This window comes from Caretta caretta, chromosome 5 (genome assembly GCF_965140235.1).
Source record: "Caretta caretta isolate rCarCar2 chromosome 5, rCarCar1.hap1, whole genome shotgun sequence".
Classification (NCBI taxonomy): Eukaryota; Metazoa; Chordata; order Testudines; family Cheloniidae; genus Caretta; species Caretta caretta.
The window spans coordinates 42714189-42742183 of NC_134210.1; the positions used below are offsets into that span (position 1 = coordinate 42714189).

General features: G+C 42.7%; 1 protein-coding gene and 1 long non-coding RNA gene across 9 annotated transcripts in view; one reads left to right on the forward strand and one right to left on the reverse strand.

Annotated features, from left to right (window-relative positions):
• Nucleotides 1–10567, forward strand: part of NLN (neurolysin) — a 67073-nt gene extending 56506 nt beyond the window's left edge. For 4 of the 6 annotated variants that reach the window (XM_048851891.2, XM_048851887.2, XM_048851888.2 and 1 more), the window contains 3 exons: nucleotides 3897–4033; nucleotides 9523–9634; nucleotides 10133–10567. In XM_048851891.2, coding sequence (XP_048707848.2) covers nucleotides 3897–4033; nucleotides 9523–9634; nucleotides 10133–10194 — 311 coding nt within the window. In that variant the 3' untranslated portion in view covers nucleotides 10195–10567. Of the gene's footprint in view, nucleotides 1–3896; nucleotides 4034–9522 lie in introns of all 6 variants that reach the window. The other 2 variants (XM_048851890.2, XM_048851889.2) reach the window with 2 other exon arrangements.
• Nucleotides 1–27682, reverse strand: LOC125637455 (uncharacterized). 3 transcript variants are annotated; one of them, XR_012668424.1, is made up of 4 exons: nucleotides 27659–27682; nucleotides 2039–3541; nucleotides 1484–1603; nucleotides 1–484 (listed from the first exon to the last, which is right to left on the reverse strand). It is a non-coding gene; the product is annotated as an uncharacterized LOC125637455 (long non-coding RNA). The 3 variants fall into 3 exon arrangements; XR_007356943.2 differs by lacking the exon at nucleotides 27659–27682 and having other exon boundaries at nucleotides 2039–2257; nucleotides 3300–3901; XR_007356942.2 differs by lacking the exon at nucleotides 27659–27682 and having other exon boundaries at nucleotides 2039–3901.
• Between the last annotated feature and the right edge of the window lie 313 nt (nucleotides 27683–27995).

Consider the following 27995-nt stretch of genomic DNA (forward strand, 5'->3'; position numbering starts at 1 on the left):
TTTTTCAGAAAGGTTTATTTAAAGGGTAGCCTTCAACTACGTATCTCTAACCAGCAAGTTTTGCTGGAGAGATGTGATTTATAATCTGTGGTACTCCCTGGCTAAATTTAAAAACTCTGTCCCAAGATTCAAGGCAGGAGTTCACTGCCCTTTTGGAAGAGGGTAAGAATGTGGCCAGGACCTCTCTCCAGGAGACTTTGGATGCAGCCAACTCGGCAGCCAGGACAATGGCCTCCGCTATCACCATGAGGTAGTTGTTCTTGGCTCCAATTCTCGGAGTTTCCTCACATGGTCCAACAATCTATCCAGGACTTCCCCTTCGAAGGCTCCTCTCTATTCTTGGAACAGACAGACACTGACCTCACAGCCGGACGGACTCAAGGGCCACCCTACAATCCTTAGGCCTTTATGCTCCATTGGTTTCCAGGAAGCACTTCAGGCCCCAGCAGCCTCCTCATTTCTTGATGCCTCCAAGACAAGAGCCCTACAAAAGAAAAGGGAGAGGTTAAGTGGTGCCAACCGCTCTCATCCACCTTAACCTCCCAGATGGGGTCTCAGAGGTACTCTGGGGCCTTTTGAAGGTGCATCTGAGGGCATTACCACAAGTCGCTGTTTCAGATCCGTCTCCCCTTTTATTTTTGGACCGTCTGTCCCATTTCAGCCCAGCATGGTCATAGATAACATTGGACTGTTCAGTTCTAAGTACAGTGACAGTCAGCTATATCCTTCAATTTTATCCACCCCTTCCTCCCACCTCTCTTCAGGGACCCTTCTCGCAAACAACTCCTCGTCCAGGGGGTGCAATCTCTTCTACAAATGGGGTCTGTGGAGGAGGTTCCGCAAGATTAGGGAGGAAAGGGGTTTTACTCGTGATATTTCCTAATTCCAGAGGGGGCCTCCAGCCCATTCTGGACCTGTCTCGCCTCCTCAGATATCTCAAGAAACTGAGGTTCCGCATGGTCTCCTTAGCCGAGACTGGTACGCTACCCTCAACTTAAAGGACGCATACTTTCACATTTCTATCTTCCATGGCCACAGAAGATTTCTCAGGTTTGTCATGGGTCAGCGCCACTACCAATTCACCACTCTTCCCTTCGGCCTGTCAGCAGCCCCTGGTTTTCACAAAGTGTATGGCAGTAATATCAGCCTTCCTCAGATGGTGAGGCATCTAAGTCTACCCATCTCTCCAACAACTGGCTGATCAAAGGCTGGTCACGAGCTCAAGTTCAGAACAGCATCAGCGTGGTCCAAGCCACCTTCTGATAAACTGGGTTTACTGATAAACGAACAGAAGTAAACTCTTGTCCCGGCTCAGAGTATAAAATTTATTGGGGTGATGCTCAACTTGACCCAAGCCAGGGCCTGCCTACCAGAGGCCTGATTCCGGACCATGGAAGATCTGATATCCAATATCATGGTCCACCCAATTACGACAAGTCAGGTTTGCCTCAAGCTACTGGGGCACATGGCAGTGTGTACTTACATGGTTCAACACACAAGACTGCGCCTCAGGTCCCTCCAGATGTGGCTTGCATCAGTATATTCCCTAAGCAGACACTACTTGGACTCTGTGCTCACAGTTCCTCCCCTAGTCCTTGCCTCCCTGAAATGGTGGAAAGACCCAAGATTGTTAATGATGAGGGTTCCCTTTGTTACCCCTTAGCTGTCAGTAGCTTTAATCTCAGACGCGTCAGACCTAAGGTGGGGAACCCACCACAACAACTTCTTGCGACCAGAGGCCCTGAGTCCTGAAAAACTCTCCCTGCCCATAAATGTCAGGGAGCTCAAGGTAGGACACTTAGCTTGCCAAGTGTTCCTTCCCCAGATCTTAGATGAGGTGGTGCAAGTCCTGACAGACACTACAGCAACCATGTTCCATATCAGCAAGTAGGGAGAGGCCCGATCTTTGGCCCTATGTCAAGAGGCCATCTGTCTATGGGACTTCTCTGCAAAGCACACCATTCATCTTGAGGCATCACATCTATTGGGACCCCAGAATGTACTGGCGGATCACCTCAGCAAATCCTTTTCCACTCACCATGAGTGGTTTCTTCCCCCGGAAGTCACCAGGTTCATCTTCCAAAGGTGAGGGCCTCCAAAGGTGGACTTGTTTGCTATGAGACAGAAGAGGAAATTCCATCAGTTTTGCTCGCTGCACGGGCACAGCCTGGGCTCCCTCTCCAATGCTTTCCTGGTGCCATGGACAGATATCCTATTCTACGCCTTTCCCCCGATCCTTCTGGTTCACAATGTCCTCCTAAAAGTCAAACAAGACAAGGTGAGAGTTATTCTGATAGCCCCAGCATGGTCTGGCCAACACTGGTTTGGCACGCTCCTCTATCTGTCAATAGCTATTCCACTCTCGCTCCCACTCCATCCAGACCTAATCTCACAAGACCACGGCTGGTTGCTTCACCCGAACTTCACCTCCCTGCACCTAACTGCATGGATGCTGCATTACTGAACCCAGAGGAACAGGCTTGCTTGGAACAGGTCCGGCAAGTCTTGCTAGGTAATAGAAAGCCATCCACCAGGGCTACCTGGCCAAGTGAAAACTCTTCTCAACATGGCACCTCAGCAAGCTCCCTCTCCATCTCAATTTTCCCTTCAGTCTGTCTTGACCTACTTGCTCCACTTAAAGCAGCATGGCCTGGCCCTTGTGTCTATCAAGGTACACTTAGCAGCCATCTCTCAACCTTCCACCCACCGGTGAACGGTCAGTGTTCTCCCACAAGATGATGGTATGATTTCTCAAGGGGATGGAGAGGATCTATCCTCAGGTCTGTGAGCCAATCCCCCCATGGGACTTAAACCTGATTTTGTGGAGACTCATGGATCCCCCCCCTTCAAGCCGCTAGCATCATACCCCCTGCTATTTCTCTCTTGTAGAGTCACCTTCTTGGTGTTGATCACCTCAGCCAGAAGGGTCTCTGAAATCAAGGCCCTTATATCAGAACTGCCGTACATAGTGTTTTTCAAAGTCAAAGTCCAGCTCTGCCCCCACCCGGCCTTCCTGCCAAAGGTGGTGTCACAATTCCATAACAACCAGGCCATTTTCCTGCCAGTCTTCTTCCCAAAACCTCACAAGAGCTCTGAGGAATGGTGGCTTCACTCACTGGATGTTAGGTGTGCCCTTGCCTTCTATACGAAGAGGACTAAACCCTTCCGGAAATCCACATAACTCTTCGTAGTAACAGTAATAGCGGAAAGGATGAGAGGGCTACCTGTGTCAGCCCAAAGGATCTCATCCTGGATAACCCCCTGTATTCAGGCTTGCTATGAGCAGGCGAATGTCCCACCTTCGGCCATCTTAACTGCTCACTCCACAAGAGCCCAGGCTTCGTCAGGGCAGTGTTCCTTGCACAGGTCCCAATCCAGGACATCTGTAGGGGTGCAACCTGATCATCAGTACATATCTTCACATCTTGCTACACCATCACAACAACAGGCCAGGGATGATGCCAGTTTCGGGAGAGCGGTGTTGCTGCCTGCATGTCCATGAACTCCGAGCCCATCTCTGAATGTACTGCTTGGGGGTCACCTACCATGGAATGGACATGAGCAAGCAATCAAAGAAAAAACAGTTACTAACCTTTCTGTAACTGTTGTCCTTTGAGATGTGTTGCTCATGTCCATTCCACAACCTACCCCTCTGTCAGAGTTAACGGTAAGAAGGAACCGAGAGGGTGCATGTCTGGCTGCGCCCCTTTTACTGGTGCATGAGCATGCAGCTCCAGAGGGCACTAGAGCCAGCCTGATGGATACCACTAAGGGAAAAATCTCCAGCAACAGTGCTTGTGGCACGCACGCACCTAACATGGAATTGACATGAGCAACATCTCAAAGAGCAACAGTTATGGAAAAGTTAGTAACCATTTTTTAATCTGCTTTTTAAGGAACAAACATGCCGGCTACTTTTGGACATTTGGCAGGTGGATATGATGGCCAATACTATGGCTATTTGTGGAGTGAAGTTTTTTCCATGGATATTTTTTATAGCTGCTTTAAACAAGAAGGAATAATGAATCCAAAGGTAAGATAGGAACTAGCTTTTTAGTATATACCAGTAGTGAATTTTTTAAATTTCAGAATTAGCTATTGTATAAGCTCCAAAACTAGATTATAATCAGCAAATTAGTAGGTTTTAACATTTTAGGCCTTTCTTATGGTACATATTGTGACAAAGCTCTGTCCTTGCCTCCGTGGGTCCCGCGTTTCCTGGTGGATTTCGCTAGCCTCAGAGGCTCACTGTGACCCTCCACATTAGAGGGTCTCTCTAGAGACAAGGGTCACAGTCTACTGAGCCATTTTCGTCAAAAGCCAGCAAGGGAGGTGAGGAGAAGCTATCCTCCTTTGCACAGTCTCTGTTGTCTCCCAGTCTCAGTGATTAATAAGGGGGCAAAGGTGGAGGGAGCCCGGGCCCACCCTCTACTCTGGGCTCCAGCCCAGGGACCCTAATAGTCTCAGCTATGGGAGCTGACCTTTTAGAAACATGACATGTACAATTCCCTGGGCTACTTCCCCCACAGCAGCCCTCACTTCCTCAAGCTCCACTTCATCTTTAACTCAAGGCCTCCTTCCTTATGCCTGATATGGTGTGTACTACTCAGTCTCTGCAACAGCGCAACTTCCTCCCACAGCTCCTGACATGCACACCCACCTGACTAACTGGGAGGCTTTTAACTAGTTTCAGCCAGCCCCTGATTGGCTTCAGGTGTCCCAATCAACGTAGCATTCTCCCTGCCTTCTGGAAAGTTCTTAATTGGCCCCAGGTGTCTTAATTGACCTGGAGCAGCTGCCATTTCACTTATCCTGGTACCAGGAATTTGTTTAGCCTGGAGCTAATATATCTATCTCTCACTACTTTTCTATAGCCATCTGGCCTTGCCCCATCACAGTATCAAATCCACTGCATCAATAAAAAAGTTTATAAATGCTTTAATTTTATAGTAGAAAATCTGTATTTTAAGGGCATTTGTGTTTTATACAATTCTTGGCTATAAAGTTAAATATTTAAACTTGTATAAGATATATGGCTCCTGTGATTTGTTAGGAGATGATTTCCACTTTCCCCTTTATTTTACACTGCACAGTATGGGAGAGCACACTGTCTCATGGTAAAAGATTATGCATGGTCTGCTGCTATAAAAGTTGTATGACACTAGTGCCATCTTTCCATTAATAGCAACTCACCTATGTGTTTTGTTATGCAATTACCATTCAGAGAATGGAAATCTAAATCTATTTTGGGCCTCCCCTTTTGCAGCACAGTACAATTTACTACTCTGTCAGATCAGTTGAAGCATTGTGTGATTTGGTTTCTTTGTTTGGTTTTCGCAGGTTTAAAAATACATTCCCTCAAAAGGCTTTGAATCTTAAATTATTGGTTCATTCTAGAGCTGCTGTTTTACTCCTTTGTAGGCCTTGACCTCTTCTTTTCACAGCACAAAGAAAGGATGGCTGTTCTAGTGGTTAAGGTGCTCTCCTAGGACTTGAGAGACCTGTATGTAATTTCCTGTTCTTACACAGACTTCCTCTGTGACCTTGGGCTAAATCCATAGAGGGATTATTCACGAAGTGGACAACTGCCATTTATATGCCTAAATTCAAAATTTAGATTCTCAGAATCCTTGTTCGGCTGCTGCCTAATCCTGCAGGTGCCTAAATTGCCACTGGTAAAGCCCCCTAAGTGCCTACGTTTCTGTCGCTGGGTATACACCCATCTGCTGGGTTAGGCCCAGTTGGTCCTCAAACTAATCATTCCCTGCCTCACTCACCTGTGAGGTCTGATCTGGTAGGTGTACTTCAAGCATGCCTACTGGATTGAGCTTCACAAAAAGTGGAGGTGGTGTGGTGGTGCAAATCTCCCTTGTATAACCTTTAACCTAATAGTTAGAGAATCACCCATGGTGTGGAAGGCCCAAGTTCAAATCCTCCCCCTCTGCTTGATGGGGGCAGGGATTTGAACCCAGGGCTTCCACTTCTCAGGTGAATCCTCTGACCACTGACCTCTGAGGTGGGTCTCGATCTCTCCTGGTGAAGCCCTTCCATTTTTTGCATCTAAATAGTCAGCAGGCCAGAGACAGAGAGTGAGAATGATTCTATAGCCCAGTGGTTAGGTCACAAACATGGCATGTGTGAGATTCAAGTCCCTGTTCCACTGAACTAAAGTTATAAGGGCTTTACCACCCGCCCCCTTTTTTACAAGAAAGGGTCTCAGTGCCTAACTCCAGGAGAGGGTTTGTGGCTGTGAATGCTGAGAGGAGGGAGGCACCTGCCTCTGGCCTGGAGTTAGGTTCCTAACTCCCTTTGAGGAGTGGGGCTTAGGATTCACCCCTCTCCTTGTGGGTACCTTAATTAGCTCCCTGTTCAACATGCTGGCTTTTGTTAATCCCATTTGTAGGCACCTGATTCTCCCCATGCATTGTATAGGGATCCTGGGCACCTAACTCAGTGCTATGTATTCCACTAGACCGTGGGGCACCTAATAGTTAGGTATTGCAATGCTGAATCTAAGTCCCATTTATGGATCTAGCCCCTTAGGTCTTCCCTTTTCTGTTCCGTGTGCTCTCTCTTTGCATAGGCACAATCCGTTTTCTAAGTGTCTCTGAAAGATGCCTCAGAGTTTTGACTCTTCAAAATTTTCCCAAATTGCTCTGTGACTTTTGTTTCTCCCAATGCATTAAAGTGTCTTGTATTCTGAGTTTTATTTAGGGGTTTTTTTCTGGACTTTTTTCTCTTTATATGAGAGGCTTAAAAATAATTTGTCTTTTCAATGATCATACCACAACCAAATGGATATTCACTGTGCTTCAGCTACATAGGTGCTTGGTGCCTTTCTTTAGTGTGAGGCCTTCTGGAAACTCTCTTTATGAAGAAGAGGAGAAAAATAGTTATTTCACTGCAGTCTGTGACCTTTTATCTTTGTTCAGCTGCTCATATAACTTTTTAAGAGGGATCTACTATGTGAGAGCTACTTGGGGAAGGCTTTTTTTTTTCCTTCCTTAAAGTAACCTCATCTCCAAATCAGATCTGTTTAACCAGTTGTCCTTTCTGGTTGCATTCTTTAGAGGCATAATAGAGTTTCCCTGATGGGACCAAGAACTCTCCGTAAACAAATATCAGATACTCTAGTAAGCTAAAATCTTTTCTTATTTCAAACAAAAACAGCCACCCCCAGGTACCCAATTAGGTTTCTTGCTACAGCAGCAATTTCAAATAAGACCTCAAATAATTTCAATTTCAGAAATTCATGAAGGGAAGGCAGTTACTAGCATATCACAAGACTGGGGTTTTTAGAACCTCAGCTTACCTCTTCCTGTCAGAATGAAACTGAGGTTTCACTTCCTGCATAAGCAGCTATCACATTAACAACTTGAGTGTTAGAAACTGTATTTTTAATGATCACTCATACTCTTCTGAACTCTGTAGCTTTATTATTGTCAGACTCCTCAATCCCTACAGATTTTATTGAGGAATCTCTACTCTCTCAAGAACTGGGAGATGTGATTACCTATATGACATAGTAAAAGATTTGTTCCACTGATACCACAGATTTTTTTTTTTTCCAAATTACTCTTTACTCTCCAAAGAACAAAGGCTCGATTCTGTATTAGACTTCCGGAGACTAACTCAAGCAGTAAAATATAAGCAACACTTCAGTATGTTCACTCTTCAATAAGTTATCCAGACAGTGCACCTGGTAAGTCAAGGTAGCCTCAATACATTTCCTAGAGTTTTTAAAGAGAGATGTTAAAGATTCAGAGGAAAAAATTCTTCCCCTCCTTTCCCTCCATTGGAAGAGAAGGCACAAAACACAGCAGAATTGCTATGGTTCTGCTGCATGGAGGAAAGCCATGCAGGAGCTTCCAGATGTATCTGGATCATATGCCTAAATCCACAATTAAGGGCAGTCATGGCTGCTCTGAGTCAAACCATGAAAGGTTTAGAAATAATTTTTTTCTCCTGCTGTCCCAACCTATCTTGGAATCCCTGTGGAAAGACCATTTACTCAAGCTTTTCTCAGGGAATGGGCTTGAAAGATGGTAAAGAAACAGCAGTATTAACCATAGTAGTCCAACTACTACAGCCAGATTTTTCAATGTGTTAGAGACCATATGGTGGGAAATGAAGCTAAGGGGTGAAACAACAGCATAGAGGTCTGTACAGTTTCCAAAAAGATGATCAAACCTTAGAATTCAACCAATAAACAGGACCTTCACTTAGTCCTTCAGCACAGCTATCAAGAAGTTGTATAGTCTTAACAGACAACCTATTAGTGATGTATTATCTATGACAAACAAGGAAGCACCTTATCCTAATTCTTCTTCAGTCAGGAAGCCAAATAGATCTAGGAACCCTGCATGAAGAGAAACATCTTCCCATTGGCATTCATATCTCAGAGGTCCAAAATGCTATAGGAAGATTCTTTAACTAACTATGAATGGGAACTAGTACTGAAGAGGACTTCAGATGTTGTAACATGCCTCTTGCCTTTCTTGTTCAGGTAGTTCTGATAACTAATTATCGCTTCAGGAGTTACTGGCTAATTCTGTTAAAGGTGTCCACTTAAACAGAAGCAGTGTTGGTGCTTGGCTGTTGTTGCATCCAAACAAATATTCCTCTCACACCTAACACTTCTATGAGATGGCATAATAGGTACTATAATAGAAACAAGGTACCTGAAAACATAAAACCTGTCAGCTCAGTAGTGTGAGATATTTTCATTAAATTACTAATTCCATATGAATAAATGTAAAATAATTTAAATGTTTTTTAAAAATAGAAAGAGAAATCCTTAATTACTATTCTAATATCATATTTCAACTGTCTGTTAAAATAACAATACTCTTAACGTTACTTGTGATGTTGTCAGTGTTCTAACAAATCCATGTGCTTTAGGCAACAGACTTTTGTGGAAAAGCCCCTTGAACTTGGATTTCGGCAGGGAATAACTCTTTGTTACCTGACACGTTTAAAATTAATATTAAGGTCTATGTGTTTGTGTTCTGATAATGATTTAGGATAATTCAGCTGCTTATTATCCCCCAATACAGCAGATAGGGATTCCTTCAGTTTGGAGCTGATAGCCAAGGATTTTGAATGGGTGTGTGGACTTTGAGTGTGGACTTAAGGTTCCCTTGGCGTGTCTGGCAGTCTTCTGAGATAACCTATCCACCCCGGATTTTGGCAAAGCACTGTATGCATGGTGTCTCTTGGTGAACATCTTACAGAACATGGGCAAATGAAAGGATTGTGACTACATAAATGCTATAAGAACACATGAGAGAGGTTTTTTCTTTAAGAATTGGTGGAGGCCTCTGCAGACTTGAGCCCACTCTGGCCACATAGCCCTGGTTGTCTCTAGGATACACCCCAGACTTTGGCCCTTAGTATTAAGGGAGAATGAGGAGAGAGGCAGTTCCTACCATGATCAGCAAGCTGTCTTTCCTTTATTTGTTATTGATTTAGAGAATTGCACAAACGTTAAATATTAACATTCTGATTTACTTTTTCTGTCAGGCTGGAATGAAATACAGAAACCTTATCCTGAAACCTGGAGGATCTTTGGATGGGATGGATGTACTCCAAAATTTCTTACAGCGTAAACCAAATCAGAAAGCTTTCCTATCGAGTAAGGGACTGAATACTCAATGAAGCAACAGATCCTTTGCAATGGTACATCAGCAAGCTGGGCAACTTGAAATCTCAGTGTATTTCATGCCTTTCTTAGACAATGTATCACACAAGGGAAAACCAGTCACTTTTAGATTTCTTTTTTTTTTAATATTATTGTATAAATTTGATTCAGTCGCACAGGGCTACAAAACTTAACACATTGGACCAACACATTCTAAGATACTGTGTTGAAATTTGTATAGTGATTTTATTTGTGAATTGTTATGAAATGATACAAATTAATCTAGAAAAATACTGACTTGTATGTCTCTTGAAAGAGACATGGTTGAATTATTCTTTGTGAATTAATTTTAAAATGAGAAAAAATACATTCCCCAAAATTAAATAATTGATTCATTTTTATTCTACAGTTTCTTTTATTGTACTGATAGCTCACTAACATCTGCTGTTTAAATTAAACTCTTTCTATGACTTGGGTTTTTCTTGCTTCCAGGCAGAAGATCCAAGATTGAGAGTTGGGAGAGGTCTTTTGCTCCTGAGAGTGTTATTGGATGAGAGATTTGCATTGATGACACCTTCATCTTTTATTTTTATGTTAAACTATCATCATGTACTGTATAATTTAAGAACTTCTCTCCTAATTTTAGTTGTGTCTCCTGGGAAACAGGTGAAGAAGCTAAGATCCTTGCAGTTCTATCATCTTCTATTTTTTGTTGATATAAAGCTTTATTCGAGGTCACCATCCATCTCCTTTTCATTCTTTCATACCACCACTAGCAGTCACTAGAAAGAAATACTTGTACAATTATAATAATTTCAATTGTTCTGTGACATCTTTCATGCTATGTAGAAAAAAACAATTTATGTCTCCAGTAAATTTTAATAGATGGTTAAAATAAATCCAAGAATGTTATACACGTGCCCTGAATCTTATTAGTAATTCTTTCCAAGGTGGCAACCCGGAGATGTTCCAAGAAAAGTCACATAATTTAATTATTTTACATGTTGATGGAGAGCATGACTGTAAAGCCATGCAGTGGATTGCATTGCAGTTTCCTCCAATAGAAAATAACTACTTATGCAATTACCCAAATAAAACCATAGGCGCAAGGCACTTGTTCTTGGAATATATAGAGACGTCATCCTTAATTTCCAAACTGGGCAGTTCTGAGGCATTACCACACTACCAGGAATCTTCTTGTTAGTAACTTACATTTTCACACATTTGAACATTTCTTTACCAGAACTGGAGAATAATGAAGCAGAAAAATTTATATGAAGTTCCCCATTTAGGATTTAGCTGTTCGTGAATTTTAAAACTTGAGATGAGACATGCTACTGAATCCCAGCAGCTATGGATACGAAGAGACAGACAAATGTACCCCAAAAAGGAAAGCCTTATTACATTTAAGCAACCAATATTGAGATCATTTAAGCAACCAATATTGAGATCTGAATACAGAGTTACTAAGGAATTTGAATGGTGGTGTTTAGGAAGCATCGATAACCATAGAAATAGTATTTGTCAAACATAGAGTGTTTGCTTATAACAGATCAAAAGATATTAGTTCCCCCTTGCCACAGAAATAAATCCAAATTATTTCACTTTGTCCAGGAACAAATTCACTATTTTAAAATATTGAGCATACTACAGAGATTCATTGATCAACCAAGATTTGAAAGCTGTGACTACCAACGTATTGGTTTTAATGTGTCCTTTGGGATTTAAGAATAATGCCATCATATATATGCTGATCAGGAGAATATCACAGACTTTTCCACATTAAGGTGTCAGCTTCCACTGATTAGTCTTCAATATGGCAATTATATAGGCCAAACCTAGAAACTACCTGGCCTCATTACAGTCAGTAACTAATCTGTCAGACTTGAATCAAACCTTTTGCTTCACCATAAATACTAATATGAACGTTCACAGCCAGTTATATTTATGCCCCAGTTCTGTAACTATATGCACCATCACAGGCCCATACGTGTGCATGCAGTTCCATATGTGAGAAACAGCTGTATAGTAATTGAGGCATCCTGAGGATATTAATCCTTCACTGGAAATTAAGGCAAGGCTGTTTTGTAAACCTTGAATTTTGTCTGGATTAAGGTCTGTTAAATTCTAACTGGGTTTGGAATGAAATACTTTGCTTTTCTTCTTTTTAAACAATTATTTCTATTAAGGTGGCAGTTATCGCTAAAATATTTTTAAAATATGCACTGTAGAATTTTAAAATTCTTATGAATAGAAGATACAAAAAATAGCAGCTGAGCAATGATGCTTTTGTAAAATGAATACACAAGTCTCTGAACAATGGAAGATTTAGCAAGAGACAAAATGCAGTGTTCCTTTTCAATCTGCTAGAGAGATTACCACATGAGAGAGACCACTCTCTGCATAAAATAGAGGTTTCAGCGTAAAGAGGTTTGTGAATGCAATGCTTCTAAACAAAAGTATGCTTATGATTATATAGTTGGAGAGATTTAATCTAACTGTTAAATAGTGAAACAATCTGTTAACACAATGTGCTATTGATGTAAATAGTTTAACAGGCTTGCAGGCTTTTCTACTATTCCCAAAAGTCTCCATCATATACAGTTAAGAACATAAGACTGGACATACTGGGTCAGACCAATGGTCCATATAGACCGGTATCCTCTCTTCCGACAATGGCCAATGCCAGTTGCTTCAGAGGGAATGAACAGAACAGGCAATCATTGAGTGATCCTTCCCCTGTTCTCCACTCCCAGCTTTTGTCAAACAGAGGGTAGGGACACGCAGAGCATGGTGTTGCATCCCTGTTCATCCTGGCTAATAGCCATTTGATGGACCTATCCTCCATGAACTTATCTAGTTCTTTTTTGAACCCTGTTACAATTTTGGCCTTCACAACATCCCCTGGCAAAGAGTTCCACAGGTTGTCTGAGCGTTCTGTGATTAAGTACTTCCTTTTGTTTGTTTTAAACCTGCTGCCTATTAATTTCATTGGGTGACCCCTAGTTCTTGCGTTATGTGAAGGAATAAATAACACTTCCTTATTTATTTTCTCCACACCAATCAACATTTTATAGACCTCTGTCATATGCCCTCTTAAGTTGTCTCTTTTCCAAGCTGAAAAGTCCCAGTCTTTTTCATCTCTCCTCAGATAGAAGCTGTTCCATACCCCTAATGATTTTTGTTGCCCTTCTCTGTACCTTTTTCAATTCCAATATATCTTTTTTGAGAGAGAGCGACCAGATCTGCATGCAGTATTCAAGATGTGGTTGTACCATGGATTTATATGGAGGCATTATATTTTCTGTTTTATTTTCTATCCCTTTCCTAATGTTTCCTAACATTCTGTTAGCTTTTTTGACTACCATTGCACATTGAGCGGATATTGTCAGAGAACTATCCACAATGACACCAAGATCTCTTTCTTGAGTGGTAACAGCTAAGTTACAGTTATCGTTTCATATGTATCGTTGGGAATATGTTTTCCAACACGCATTACTTTGCATTTATCAACATTGAATTTCGTCTGCCATTTTGTTGCCCGGTCACGCAGTTTTGTGAGGTCCCTTTGTAACTCTTCACAGTTTGCTTTCGATTTAACTATCTTGAGTTCTTTTATATCATCTGCAAATTTTGCCACCTCACTGTTTACTTCTTTTCCCAGATCATTTATGAATATGTTGAACAGCACTAGTCCCAATACAGATCCTTGGGGGACACCACTATTTAACTCTCTCCATTCTGAAAACTGACCATTTATTCCTACCCTTTGTTTCCTATCTTTTAACCAGCTACTGATCCATGAGAGGACCTTCTCTGTTATCCCATGATTGCTTACTTTGCTTAAGAGCCTTTGGTGAGGGATCTTGTCAAAGGCTTTCTGAAAGTCAAGTACACCATATCCACAGGATCCCTCTTGTCAACATGTTTGTTGACCCCCTCAAAGAAATCTAATAGGTTGGTGAGGAATGATTTCCCTTTACAAAAGTCATGTTGACTCTTCCCTCAACAAATAGTGTTCATCTATGTGTTTGATAATTCTGCTCATTACTATAGTTTCAACCAGTTTGCCCAGTACTGAAGTTAGGTTTACCAGTCTGTAATTGCTGGGATTGCGTCTGGAGCCTTTTTTAAGTGATGTCACATTAGCTATCCTCCAGTCATCTGGTACAGAAGCTGATTTAAGTGGTAAGTTACATACCACAGTTAGTAGTTTTTTTGTTTTATGTCTGAGTTGCTTCAGAACCCTTTGGTGAATACCATCTTGTCCTGGTGACTTATTATATCAGTTTGTTCCAAAACTTCCTCTAATTACATCTCTCTCTGGGGTAGTTCCTTAGATGTGTCAACTAAAAAGAATGGCTCAGGTGTGGGAATCTCCCTCACATCGTCTGCAGTGAAGATGGATTTAAAGAATTAATTTAGTTTCTCTGCAATGGCCTTCTTTTCCTTGAGTGCTCCTTTAGCACCTAGATTGTCAGGTGGCCCCGCTGATTCTTTAGCAGGCTTCCTGCTTCTGATGTACTTAAAAAAATTTTCTGTTACTTCTTAATATACAAACTTGCATGTCGAGTTAGGCACCTGATAAAAGTGGTCTGATTTTAGAGGTGTTAAGAACTTGCAAATCACACTGACCCCATTTCAGAACATCTGAAAATCAGGACACTTGCTTAGGTACCAACTCTAAACACCCATGTTTTAAAATGTTGGCCGCCATCGAGGCCTAAGCCTATAATACACAGCTACCTGCTGAATTTGTACTTCCTCAACAAAGTGGTATCAATACCTCTTTATGAAATTTCTTTGATATCATTCTCACCGAGTGCTCATTTCTGGCATGTGCCAAAAAGACACAGGTTTTAGCTGCCTCAGAGAGTTTGTTTGGCTTCACAACCCAGGGTTCTAAAGTGAGAGTCAAACAATAAAATGGTGAAAATATTGCTGCCTTTTCTGCCATAATCTGACAATTATTTTAAGGACTGGTGCTTCCACTGAGTATGGTGCTGCCAGAAAAAACACTGGTGTCCTGCTATCTTGCTGCAAATGGCTGGTTTTCCAATAGGAAATTATATGGCTGCTAGTTCCTTTTAGACAAGTAAAAGAAAGATCTGTTTGTCTACTACAATACGTCTCCTGCCCTTCTTATCTCTTGTCTCTACCATCAGGGTTGCATGCTGTTCCTTCCTGTAAACCATTTAGCCTTCATTTCCTATCCCAATACTTTTTCCATGTTCTCAGGATACTCTTAAAAGATTACTCCAAAACTGATGACCCTGCATCATATTCTTCTGTAACAGTCTATACCCCCTTAATACTATCTAACATCAGTGCCTGATAATGCTTCACTGTAGCAATTGTAGGACCATATCACATTTTTCTGAGGTGTGCTCACACTTCATAGGAGAACATGCAGGATAAAAGGGGTAAGGGATCCCAGAATAGGAAGAACCTGTAAGTGATCTGTGGGCCAACAAGACGTTAAATGGAGGGACACTGTTAGATCACTGATGCAAACTGGACCTTCTGCCTCTTCATAGGAAGGAACTACAGTAACTGTCTCAAGAAAGGAATTTCTGACATTGTAACTGAAGATTTCAAAACGTCCATCTTCATAATCAGTGCATCGACGTACCGATAAAGAGATAAAGTTAAGACTCACAATCCATTTTTATAGAATGTGTGACAGGAAAAACAGGTCTGTCACTTGGGTATATCACACTGCTGTTGTCACCATTTGTTTTATAAAATAAAGCTTCCTATTGTGTAGTCATTATGTAATGTGAATGTAATTTTCTTAAATGATGACTTTACCGTTTACTGGGTTTTTATATATACTCATGTTTGTATCATCACCAGTTATATATGTACTCAATGATTTCCCAGTTAAAACAAACAAACTTTCAAATGAGCAGTTGGAGTTTGTGATGTTCTGTTTGTTACCCATTGGCACTCCTCTCCCTGTCCCACCCAGTCTCCAGCATCTCAGTACAACTCTGTGTAGCTCAGCAGCAGGGAAAAAAAAAAAGATGAATTTTGCAAGCCAGTTCTCTTTTGAATCATTTGTCTGGGTGTAGGTAAAATGCCTACTGCTTTAATGATCTTGACTGTGGTTCTGTGGCTAATAAATGGAATTGGAACTATAACTAACAATATATTCCTTCATTCTAAAAAGGCACATAGAATATTGTCAACTGAGTCAATATACCTGTTAAGCCTACAAGTAAAAATTAGTTTTATGTCTAGGAGGAGACAATTTGTCCCTATTTTAAAAAACCACCTTACAATTTAGAACAATATAGTTCAGTGTTCAAGAGAGATCCAGGAGTGGAATAACGAAAAGCTGTATGAAGAGTGTGATGCACAATTTGTCGTGCACATCCAAGATGTCCCATTTAGAATAGGTATAGTAATATAACAGTGTTAATGGAAACATCTGACCAGGATATATCTGTCCTCTCTTTACCTAAGACTTTTACACTAAGGGTTATGTCTACACTTTGAGCTGGGTCTTTAATTCATAGCTTGGGGAGACATACCCTGACAGACTGTGATCATGCTAAAAATACTTGTAACCGTGTAAGCAGCAGGAGGAGTTAGGCTCCCTCAGGATGTTCCTGCATCACATCAGCCCCTCCCATCACCATGGCTACACTGTATTTTTAGTGTACTAGCTTCCTCAGAGTTAATATGCATATTCTCATGGAGCTGGGAATAATGCTCCCAGCTCAAAGCATAGACATACCCTAAGAGGTACACAGTGTTTTAGCCACATAACTCCTGCTAAAATCTGTCAGCACCACATATGTTTCTATCTCGTCCCCCTCTCCAGTTTTTGGGAGGAGATTGGAATCTTTCCTCTCTCTAAAAAGAAAAGGAGTACTTGTAGCACCTTAGAGACTAACCAATTTATTTGAGCATGAGCTTTCGTGAGCTACAGCTCACTTCATCAGATGTATACCGTGGAAACTTTCCACGGTATACATCTGATGAAGTGAGCTGTAGCTCACGAAAGCTCATGCTCAAATAAATTGGTTAGTCTCTAAGGTGCTACAAGTACTCCTTTTCTTTTTGCGAATACAGACTAACACGGCTGTTACTCTGAAACCTTTCCTCTCTCTGCATCTCCTCTTGGCAGTTCGTTTTTTTCCCTCCCTTTCTGTGTGGGGAAAGCTATTTCATCCCATGTGATGGAGGGGGCTGTCTGCCCAGTAAAATGAAAGTGTTATGGCATCATGCAGAGGCAAATTAAGTGGAGCTTCCTCTCATCCCCTCGAAGGATCCGCTTTAATTTGTCACTAGCCTCATATAAATGAACATGTTTAAGACAATACCACGGGAAAATATAACACACTGTGACATAAACCAGATAATTAATTTTAATCAGTAAATAGGGTTAGCCAATCACCAATCTTGTTTCTTGCATAATTCTGTTTATTAAAATCTATTGTACCAATGTCCATTAGACAAAAAACAATTATGACGACTATGATCATTTATAAAGAGCAGTCATTGCAATGAAAAATGAGTCACAGGGTCAATGTCTCCAGCTTTCAGTCTTAGAACACTAAGTACTTTTTAGGGAACTGTGATCTAGGGGCTGAGAGGTAAGTCAATTGGGGAGTGTTGAAGGGGCTTTCCAAAAGCTGAGTGGGTTGTATGGGGAGTGGTGAGAACCAAGAGAGCTGGCAGCCGAGGCTGTGGTGAGTGGGAGTTAGATGTCTGGAGGTGTTGGGGAGTAAACCAACTACTGGGAGGGGTTAGAGACTGACTAGATGTCAGTTGCAAAAGAGGTTAAAGTGAAAGGGAGGGAACCAACAGCGGAGAGGAGGAAGTTGGACTGGGATGTTTTTGTGAGGGTTGTGGAAAGGTCAAGATGAAAGTTAGGGTGGAGGCAGCAGGAAGGAATAGGAGGTGTGGACAACTATACATACCCAGTACCTCAGTGCAGTTTACTGATCATGTATGAGAAAAGTATAGAATTTAGCTGTGGTAGGGGTGTGTATGTGTGTGTACACACACATGGGTATATATAGATCATTGTCTTTTAAGTCAACTGTAAAAGATAGAGCTAAAGAGCCTGAGATTATACATCAACATGTTTAAATGCTTCTGCTTGGACATCATCTTGTGACAACCTCATATTCTCTGTGAATATCATTGATGCTAGCTCTCTTGTGTGTAAAGAAAAATGCTGCTTTGGGGGACTTCTTTGACTTTAACAAAGCTTCTGATACAGTCTCCCACAGTATTCTTGCCAGCAAGTTAAAGAAGTATGGGCTGGATGAATGGACTATAAGGTGGATAGAGAGCTGGCTAGATCATCTGGCTCAAAGGGTAGCGATCAATGGCTCAGTGTCTAGTTGGCACCCGGTATCAAGGGTCCCCAAGGGTTGGTCTTGGGGCCAGTTTTGTTCAATATCTTCATTAATGATCTGGAGGATGGCACGGACTGCACCCTCAGCAAGTTTGCAACTGACACTAAACTGGGAGGAGTAGTAGATATGCTGGAGGGTAGGGATAGGATACAGAGGGACCTAGACAAATTAGAGGATTGGGCCAAAAGAAATCTGATGAGGTTCAAGGACAAGTGCAGAGTCCTGCACTTAGGACAGAAGAATCCCAGGCACTGCTACAGCCTAGGGACCGAATGGCTAGGCAGCAGTTCTGCAGAAAAGGACCTTGGGGTTACAGTGGACGAGAAGCTGGATATGAGTCAACAGTGTGCCCTTGTTGCCAAGAAGGCTAACGGCATTTTGGGCTGTAAAAGTAGGGGCATTGCCAGCAGATTGAGGGACGTGATCATTCCCCTCTATGCAGCATTGGTGAGACCTCATCTGGAGTACTGTGTCCAGTTTTGGGCCCCACACTACAAGAAGGATGTGGAAAAATTGGAAAGAGTCCAGCAGAGGGCAACAAACATGATTGGGGGCTGGAGCACGTGACTTATCAGGAGAAGCCGAGGGAACTGGGCTTATTTAGTCTGCAGAAGAGAAGAATGAGGGGGGATTTGATAGCTGCTTTCAACTACCTGAAAGGGGGTTCCAAAGACAATGGATCTAGGCTGTTCTCAGTGATAGCAGATGACAGAACAAGGAGTAATGGTCTCAAGTTGCAGTGGGGGAGGTTTAGGTTGGGTATTAGGACAAACTTTTTCACTCAGAAGGTGATGAAGCACTGGAATGGGTTACCTAGGGAGGTGGTGGAATCTCCTTCCTTAGAGGTTTTTAAGGTCAGGCTTGACAAAGCCCTGGATGGGATAATTTAGTTGGGGATTGGTCCTGCTTTGAGCAGGGGGTTGGACTAAATGACCTCCTGAGGTCCCTTCTAACCCTGATATTCTATGATTCTATTACTTCAATTTGGGAGACATACATCAGCAGTCTAAAGCAGCCAGTAGTAAAACTTCATTAGTTTCTAAAAATTATACATGATAATTTTCTTAACAGAAGAGGTCATTGCTTAGGGATCAGTGATCATAATCTGATTACATTCAATATGGGCAAACGGAGGACAGTCTCAACCAGAAATATGTATGTTTAGTGCTTCAGAGGGCTAATTTCCCTAACCTGAGGAAAATTATAGCAGAATTGCTTGTGAGAAAAAATTTAGACAGAAAAATGTAAATGAAAATTGGGAGCCCTTTAAAAAAAAAAGTTTATTAGATGGCCAAAAAGCCACAAGTCCATAGTCAAGAAAGAGGATAACTTTCCTGTGTCAGTGGTGAAGTAGATTTCAATTAGAAATTAAAAAGCAATATATAATAAGTGGTAAACAATGGAAAATAGATAGCAACTGTATAAATTAGAAGTGCAGAAAATTGATAAGGGAAGCTAAGGATGTCAGGGAAAAATCCATGGGTGGCAGGGCAAAGGGCAATAACAGATCTTAAGTATACTAGAAGCAAAAGAAATACAAGCAGTGGTTTAGGCTCAATACTGGATGGAGACAGTCAAAGTGTTCTTATTGTGCAGAGGTGTATGATCTGTTCTGTATTGAGAAAATATCAGGACGATGTCCTTGTATCACATGAGGATGATGAAATACTTTCAATTCCACTGGTAACTGAGGAGGATATTGGACAACTTCTACTAGAGATAAATTTTAAATCAGCAGGCCTGGATAACTCGCACCCAAGAGTCCGAAAAAAGTTGGCTGAGGAGACCTCTGGCGGACTGATGTTCATTTTTAATAAATCTTGGACTACCAGGGAAATTCCAAAAGACTGGAAGAGTGCTAAAGTTGTGTCAGTATTCAAAAAGGGCAAAGGGGGAAGATCTGGTTAATTATAGGCTGGTTAGCCTGACATCAGTCCGAGGCAAAACAATGGAATAGTAAGTACAGGATTCAACTGATAAAGAATTAAAGGACAGGAATATAATTAATGTCAGTCAACATGAAAAAAGTCTTGTCAAACCAACTTGATTTCATTCTTTATTGATATGAGTTTGGTTGATAAAGGTAACTGTGTATATATTCTATACTTAGACTTTTGTAAGGCATTTGATTTAGTACTGTACAACATTGTGACTTAAAAATTAGCATGACACAATATTAATAGACCACACATTAAATGGATTAAGAACTGGCTAGCGGACAGATCTAAAAAAATAGTTATCAATGATGACTCATCATCAGCTCTATGTTTTGTGACAGACCCAGACCAGTGGGGTACAGGAGTCTGGCCGAAGGCAAATATACTGGCCACTGGATGAATAGTTTTCTGTTCCCTGAGTGACCAGAGCAGAGGCTGCGCTAGAGCAATCAGGAACCTGCTAGAACCAATTAAGACAGGCAAGCTAATTAAAACTCCTGGAGCCAATTAAGAACATACTAGAATCAATTATGGCAGGCAGACTAATCAGGACATCTGGTTTAAAAAGGACCTCCCATCAGTTAGTGGAGGGCATGCAAGGAGTGAGAAGGGATGCTGTTGGAGGACTGAAGAGTACAAGTGCGATCAGGCTTCAGGAGGAAAATCCTACAGTGAAGATAAAGAAGGTGCTGGGGGAGGCCCTGGGGAAGTAGCTCAGGGTGTTGTAGCTGTAGCTGTCACACAGCTGATACAGGAGATGTAGACAGCTACTATCCACAAGGCCCTGGGCTGGACCCTGGAGTAAAGGGTGGGCCCAGATTCTCCCCAACTCCTGATTCAACACCGGAGGAGTTGACCTGGTCTGTGAGCAACACCAGAAGGGAAGCTCTAATTTGGAAAGAGATCTGACCTGTCCCTGACCCACTAGGTGGAACAACAGAGAGTGTGGAGATTGTTCTCCATTTCCCCTATGCCTGCCAGTGATGAGCAGGGCTGTCCTTAGGCATACGCAAAGGCATAAGCAACAGACACAGCTGTGAGGGCACCTGAAAATTTAGGGTACCACTGGGTCTTAGTGGCCACCCTTCTGGCTTTCCTATCCCTGTTCTGACCCTTCCTAGAGGCTCCTACTGATGGCTGCTGCAGCCTGGTGAGCCTTCCTCAGGAGAGGATCGAGTAGTTAAAAGTGAAAGCCTGTTAGCACAACATTGAAACTGTTAAAGAGCCATTCAAGGGGTAATGAAGCCATTTAACAGGCATTTGCCAAACCCCAGGTGTATATACTGTCAGTTTCTGAATTTACTGACAAAAACAGTTGTGCATTACTGTTAAATTTACTCAAACATGTCAGTCTACAGGACCTTAGTTTAAAATTTGCTTTAAAAATATTTCATTAGTGAGTTGGTGAAAATTATAAAATCACATCTCTAAAAAAATCCTTGCATAGATTTTTTTTTTGATGGACAATCATTCTTAGCCTTAAATGCTTGGCTCTTCAGACATATAGTTTTTTAAATAAATTATTCAAAAGACCACCCTTATCTAAAATACACACTTTAATTACTAAAAAGAAAAGGAGTACTTGTGGCACCTTAGAGACTAACAAATTTATTTGAGCATAAGCTTTCGTGAGCTGCAGCTCACTTCATCGGATGCATACTGTGGAAAGTACAGAAGATCTTTTTATACACACAAACCATGAAAAAATGGGTGTTTACCACTACAAAAGGTTTTCTCTCCCCCCGCACCCCACTCTCCTGCTGGTAATAGCTTATCTAAAGTGATCACTCTCCTTACAATGCGTATGATAATCAAGTTGGGCCATTTCCAGCACAAATCCAGGGTTTAACAAGAACGTCTGAGGGGAGGAAAAAACAAGGGGAAATAGGTTACCTGGCATAATGACTTAGCCACTCCCAGTCTCTATTCAAGCCTAAATTAATTGTATCCAATTTGCAAATGAATTCCAATTCAATAGTTTCTCGCTGGAGTCTGGTTTTGAAGTTGTAATATCGCAACTTTCATGTCTATAATCGCGTGACCAGAGAGATTGAAGTGTTCTCCGACTGGTTTATGAATGTTATAATTCTTGACATCTGATTTGTGCCCATTTATTCTTTTACGGAGAGACTGTCCAGTTTGACCAATGTACGTGGCAGAGGGGCATTGCTGGCACATGATGGCATATATCACATTGGTGGATGTGCAGGTGAACGAGCCTCTGATAGTGTGGCTGATGTTATTAGGCCCAATGATGGTGTCCCCTGAATAGATATGTGGGCACAGTTGGCAATGGGCTTTGTTGCAAGGACAGGTTCCTGGGTTAGTGGTTCTGTTTTGTGGTATGTCGTTGCTGGTGAGTATGTGCTTCAGGTTGGGGGGCTGTCTGTAGGCAAGGACTGGCCTGTCTCCCAAGATTTGTGAGAGTGTTGGGTCATCCTTCAGGATAGGTTGTAGATCCTTAATAATGCATTGGAGGGGTTTTAGTTGGGGGCTGAAGGTGACTGCTAGTGGTGTTCTGTTATTTCTTTGTTAGGCCTGTCCTGTAGTAGGTGACTTCTGGGAACTCTTCTGGCTCTATCAATCTGTTTCTTCACTTCTGCAGGTGGGTATTGTAGTTGTAAGAATGCTTGATAGAGATCTTGTAGGTGTTTGTCTCTGTCTGAGGGGTTGGAGCAAATGCGGTTGTATCGCAGGGCTTGTCTGTAGACAATGGATCGTGTGGTGTGGTCAGGGTGAAAGCTGGAGGCATGCAGGTAGGAATAGCGTTTCCGGTATAGGATGGTATTTATGTGACCATCATTTATTAGCACTGTAGTGTCCAGGAAGTGGATCTCTTGTGTGGACTGGACCAGGCTGAAGTTGATGGTGGGATGGAAATTGTTGAAATCATGGTGGAATTCCTCAAGGGCTTCTTTTCCATGGGTCCAGATGATGAAGATGTCATTATATATATATATATATATATATATATATATATATATATAGCGCAAGTAGAGTAGGGGCGTTAGGGGATGAGAGCTGAGGAAGCGTTGTTCTAAGTCAGCCATAAAAATGTTGGCATACTGTGGGGCCATGTGGGTACCTATAGCAGTGCCGCTGATTTGAAGGTATACATTGTCCCCAAATGTAAAATAGTTATGGGTAAGGACAAAGTCACAAAGTTCAGCCACCAGGTTAGCCGTGACATTATCGGGGATAGTGTTCTTGACGGCTTGTAGTCCATCTTTGTGTGGAATGTTGGTGTAGAGGGCTTCTACATCCATAGTGGCCAGGATGGTGTTATCAGGAAGATCACCTATTTCCCCTTGTTTTTTCCTCCCCGCCCCTCCCCCCCTCCTCAGACGTTCTTGTTAAACCCTGGATTTGTGCTGGAAATGGCCCACTTGATTATCATACACATTGTAAGGAGAGTGATAACTTTAGATAAGTTATTACCAGCAGGAGAGTGGGGTTGGGGGGAGAGAAAACCTTTTGTAGTGGTAAACACCCATTTTTTCATGGTTTGTGTGTATAAAAAGATCTTCTGTACTTTCCACAGTATGCATCCGATGAAGTGAGCTGTAGCTCACGAAAGCTTATGCTCAAATAAATTGGTTAGTCTCTAAGGTGCCACAAGTACTCCTTTTTCTTTTTGCGAATACAGACTAACACGGCTGTTACTCTGCAATGTTAATTACTATAGTAAAAAAAACTTGCTTCCAAAGTCTTCCTGTCCATCTCTTTCTCCCTTCACCCCCTCTCCTCCCCCCAACCCATTGAAGAGAGCCTTTAAAGGGACAACACCCCTTTCCTTCCAGATAGCTGAACATCCTTTGTTATGCCTAAAATCTTTGGAAACATATTTTTTAAAGCTGGTGAAATTTCATAAACATGTCTATTGTTATGGAGATCACACAAAGTAAATTAGTGTTCCCTTTTTCTAAAAGCAATGAACATTGTTATGAACACACTAAAGCTCTGACTGATTAATTTAGAATAATGTCTTTGTTTCAGTGAGTTAAATATGTAGTAATCTGGAATGATTACTTTATGAAGGCTTAAGAGTACATTTAAAATATAAAATCAGCTGAGAAATACTGATTAAGAAAATGTAAAACAGAAGAGCTGCATCATGTATTCCATAATATTTAATGTTGTGTTCAGCAAGACAGCTGACTCACCCTTACTACAAAGTTTTTGCAAATAAATGCCTGACAAACTTCAGGGCATATCAAAAAACCTGTGACTGACATTTTTTATTCTCAAATTTTAGTGCTTTTAATTAGGTACCTTCTGCATGCCCATTCTGTGTGAGGGAGAGGGTACGGGGATCTCTGCGGGGAACGGTGACTCTGCCACCATGAGGCGGGCCAGGCGTCTTGTTATCCTTTGCTGTCTTGTCCCTCCACCCCCCAGGGCTGCACACTCGATCGGCTGTCAGGCATAGGGGCACCAGTTTAATAATACTGTGTAGGATTTAAGGGGTCCTAAGGACGGCCCTGGTGATGAAGTTAGCTGGGTGAACGGCAGGTTTGAGCCTCTAGCAGAAGTGGCCAAACTGAGGGCTGCCATGAACCTCTGAGGTGAGCAAATCTGCCAAAAAGCGCAGGACCCACCAAGGTAGAGGAGGAACTTTGTCACAGTTTCAAAAGTGGTTCTGTACAGATTGACACTAGGCATGATGCTAATCAACGTTTTCATCAATGATCTGGAAATAAACATAAAATCACGGCTGATAAAATCAGCAGATGACACAGATTGGAAGAGTGGTAAATAAATCATAGAATTATAGAATACCAGGGTTGGAAGGGACCTCAGAAGGTCATCTAGTCCAACCCCCTGCTCAAAGCAGGACCAATCCCCAATTAAATCATCCCAGCCAGGGCTTTGTCAAGCCTGACCTTAAAAACTTCTAAGGAAGGAGATTCTACCACCTCCCTAGGTAATGCATTCCAGTGTTTCACCACCCTCCTAGTGAAAAAGTTTTTCCTAATATCCAACCTAAACCTCCCCCACTGCAACTTGAGACCATTACTCCTTGTCCTGTCCTCTTCTACCACTGAGAATAGTCTAGAACCATCCTCTCTGGAACCACCTCTCAGGTAGTTGAAAGCAGCTATCAAATCCCCCCTCATTCTTCTCTTCTGCAGACTAAACAATCCCAGTTCCCTCGGCTTCTCCTGATAAGTCACGTGCTCCAGCCCCCAATCATGTTTGTTGCCCTCTGCTGGACTCTTTCCAATTTTTCCACATCCTTCTTGTAGTGTGGGGCCCAAAACTGGACACAGTACTCCAGATGAGGCCTCACCAATGTCAAATAGAGGGGAACGATCACGTCCCTCGATCTGCTCGCTATGCCCCTACTTATACATCCCAAAATGCCACTGGCCTTCTTGGCAACAAGGGCACACTGCTGACTCATATCCAGCTTCTCGTCCACTGTCACCCCTAGGTCCTTTTCCACAGAACTGCTGCCTAGCCATTCGGTCCCTAGTCTGTAGCTGTGCATTGGGTTCTTCCATCCTAAGTGCAGGACCCTGCACTTATCCTTATTGAACCTCATCAGATTTCTTTTGGCCCAATCCTCCAATTTGTCTAGGTCCCTCTGTATCCTATCCCTGCCCTCCAGCGTATCTACCACTCCTCCCAGTTTAGTATCATCCGCAAATTTGCTGAGAGTGCAATCCACACCATCCTCCAGATCATTTATGAAGATATTGAACAAAACCGGCCCCAGGACCAACCCTGGGGCACTTCACTTGATACCGGCTGCCAACTAGACATGGAGCTATTCATCACTACCCGTTGAGCCCGACAATCTAGCCAACTTTCTACCCATCTTATAGTGCATTCATCCAGCCCATACTTCTTTAACTTTCTGACAAGAATACTGTGGGAGACCGTGTCAAAAGCTTTGCTAAAGTCAAGAAACAATACATCCACTGCTTTCCCTTCATCCACAGAACCAGTAATCTCATCATAGAAGGCGATTAGATTAGTCAGGCATGACCTTCCCTTGGTGAATCCATGTTGACTGTTCCTGATCACTTTCCTCTCATGTAAGTGCTTCAGGATTGATTCCTTGAGGACCTGCTCCATGATTTTTCCGGGGACTGAGGTGTGGCTGACTGGCCTGTAGTTCCCAGGATCCTCCTTCTTCCCTTTTTAAAAGATTGGCACTACATTAGCCTTTTTCCAGTCATCCGGGACTTCCCCCGTTCGCCACGAGTTTTCAAAGATAATGGCCAATGGCTCTGCAATCACAGCCGCCAATTCCTTTAGCACTCTCGGGTGCAACTCATCCAGCCCCGTGGACTTGTGCACGTCCAGCTTTTCTAAATAGTCCCTAACCACCTCTTTCTCCACAGAGGGCTGGCCATCTACTCCCCATGTTGTGATGCCCAGCGCAGCAGCCTGGGAGCTGTCCTTGTTCGTGAAGACAGAGGCAAAAAAAGCATTGAGCACATTAGTTTTTCCCACATCCTCTGTCACTAGGTTGCCTCCCTCATTCAGTAAGGGGCCCACACTTTCCTTGGCTTTCTTCTTGTTGCCAACATACCTGAAGAAACCCTTCTTGTTACTCTTGACATCTCTTGCTAGTTGCAGTTCCAGGTGCGATTTGGCCCTCCTGATTTCATTCCTACATGCCCGAGCAATATTTTTATACTCTTCCCTGGTCATATGTCCAAACTTCCACTTCTTGTAAGCTTCTTTTTTATGTTTAAGATCCGCTAGGATTTCACCGTTAAGCCAAGCTGGTCGCCTGCCATATTTACTATTCTTTCGACTCATCGGGATGGTTTGTCCCTGTAACCTCAACAGGGATTCCTTGAAATACAGCCAGCTCTCCTGGACTCCTTCCCCTTCATGTTAGTCCCCCAGGGGATCCTACCCATCCGTTCCCTGAGGGAGTTGAAGTCTGCTTTCCTGAAGTCCAGGGTCCGTATCCTGCTGCTTACCTTTCTTCCCTGTGTCAGGATCCTGAACTCAACCAACTCATGGTCACTGCTTCCCAGATTCCCATCCACTTTTGCTTCCCCCACTAATTCTTCCCGGTTTGTGAGCAGCAGGTCAAGAAAAGCGCCCCCCCTAGTTGGCTCCTCTAGCACTTGCGCCAGGAAATTGTCCCCTACGCTTTCCAAAAACTTCCTGGATTGTCTATGCACCGCTGTATTGCTCTCCCAGCAGACATCAGGAAAATTAAAGTCACCCATGAGAACCAGGGTGTGCGATCTAGTAGCTTCTGCGAGTTGCCGGAAAAAAGCCTCATCCACCTCATCCCCCTGGTCCGGTGGTCTATAGCAGACTCCCACCACGACATCACTCTTGTTGCTCACACTTCTAAACTTAATCCAGAGACACTCAGGTTTTTCTGCAGTTTCATACCGGAGTTCTGAGCAGTCATACTGGTCCCTTACATACAGTGCTACTCCCCCACCTTTTCTGCCCTGCCTGTCCTTCCTGAACAATTTATAACCATCCATGACAGTACTCCAGTCATGTGAGTTATCCCACCAAGTCTCTGTTATTCCAATCACGTCATAATTCCTTGACATCACCAGGACCTCCAGTTCTCCCTGCTTGTTTCCAAGGCTTTGTGCATTCGTATATAAGCACTTGAGATAACCTGCTGATCGCCCCTCATTCTCAGTATGAGGCAGGAGCCCTCCCCTCACAGACATTCCTGCCTGTGCTTCCTCCCGGTATCCTGCTTTCCCACTTACCTCAGGGCTTTGGTCTCCTTCCCCCGGTGAACCTAGTTTAAAGCCCTCCTCACTAGGTTAGCCAGCCTGCTGGCAAAGATGCTCTTCCCTCTCTTCATCAGATGGAGCCTGTCTCTTCCCAGCATTCCTCCTTCATGGAACACCATCCCATGGTCAAAGAATCCAAAGCCTTCTCTCCGACACCACCTGCGTAGCCATTCGTTGACTTCCACGATTCGACGGTCCCTGCCCCAGCCTTTTCCTTCCACGGGGAGGATGGACGAGAACACCACTTGCACCTCAAACTCCTTTATCCTTCTTCCCAGAGCCACGCAGTCCGCAGTGATCCGCTCAAGGT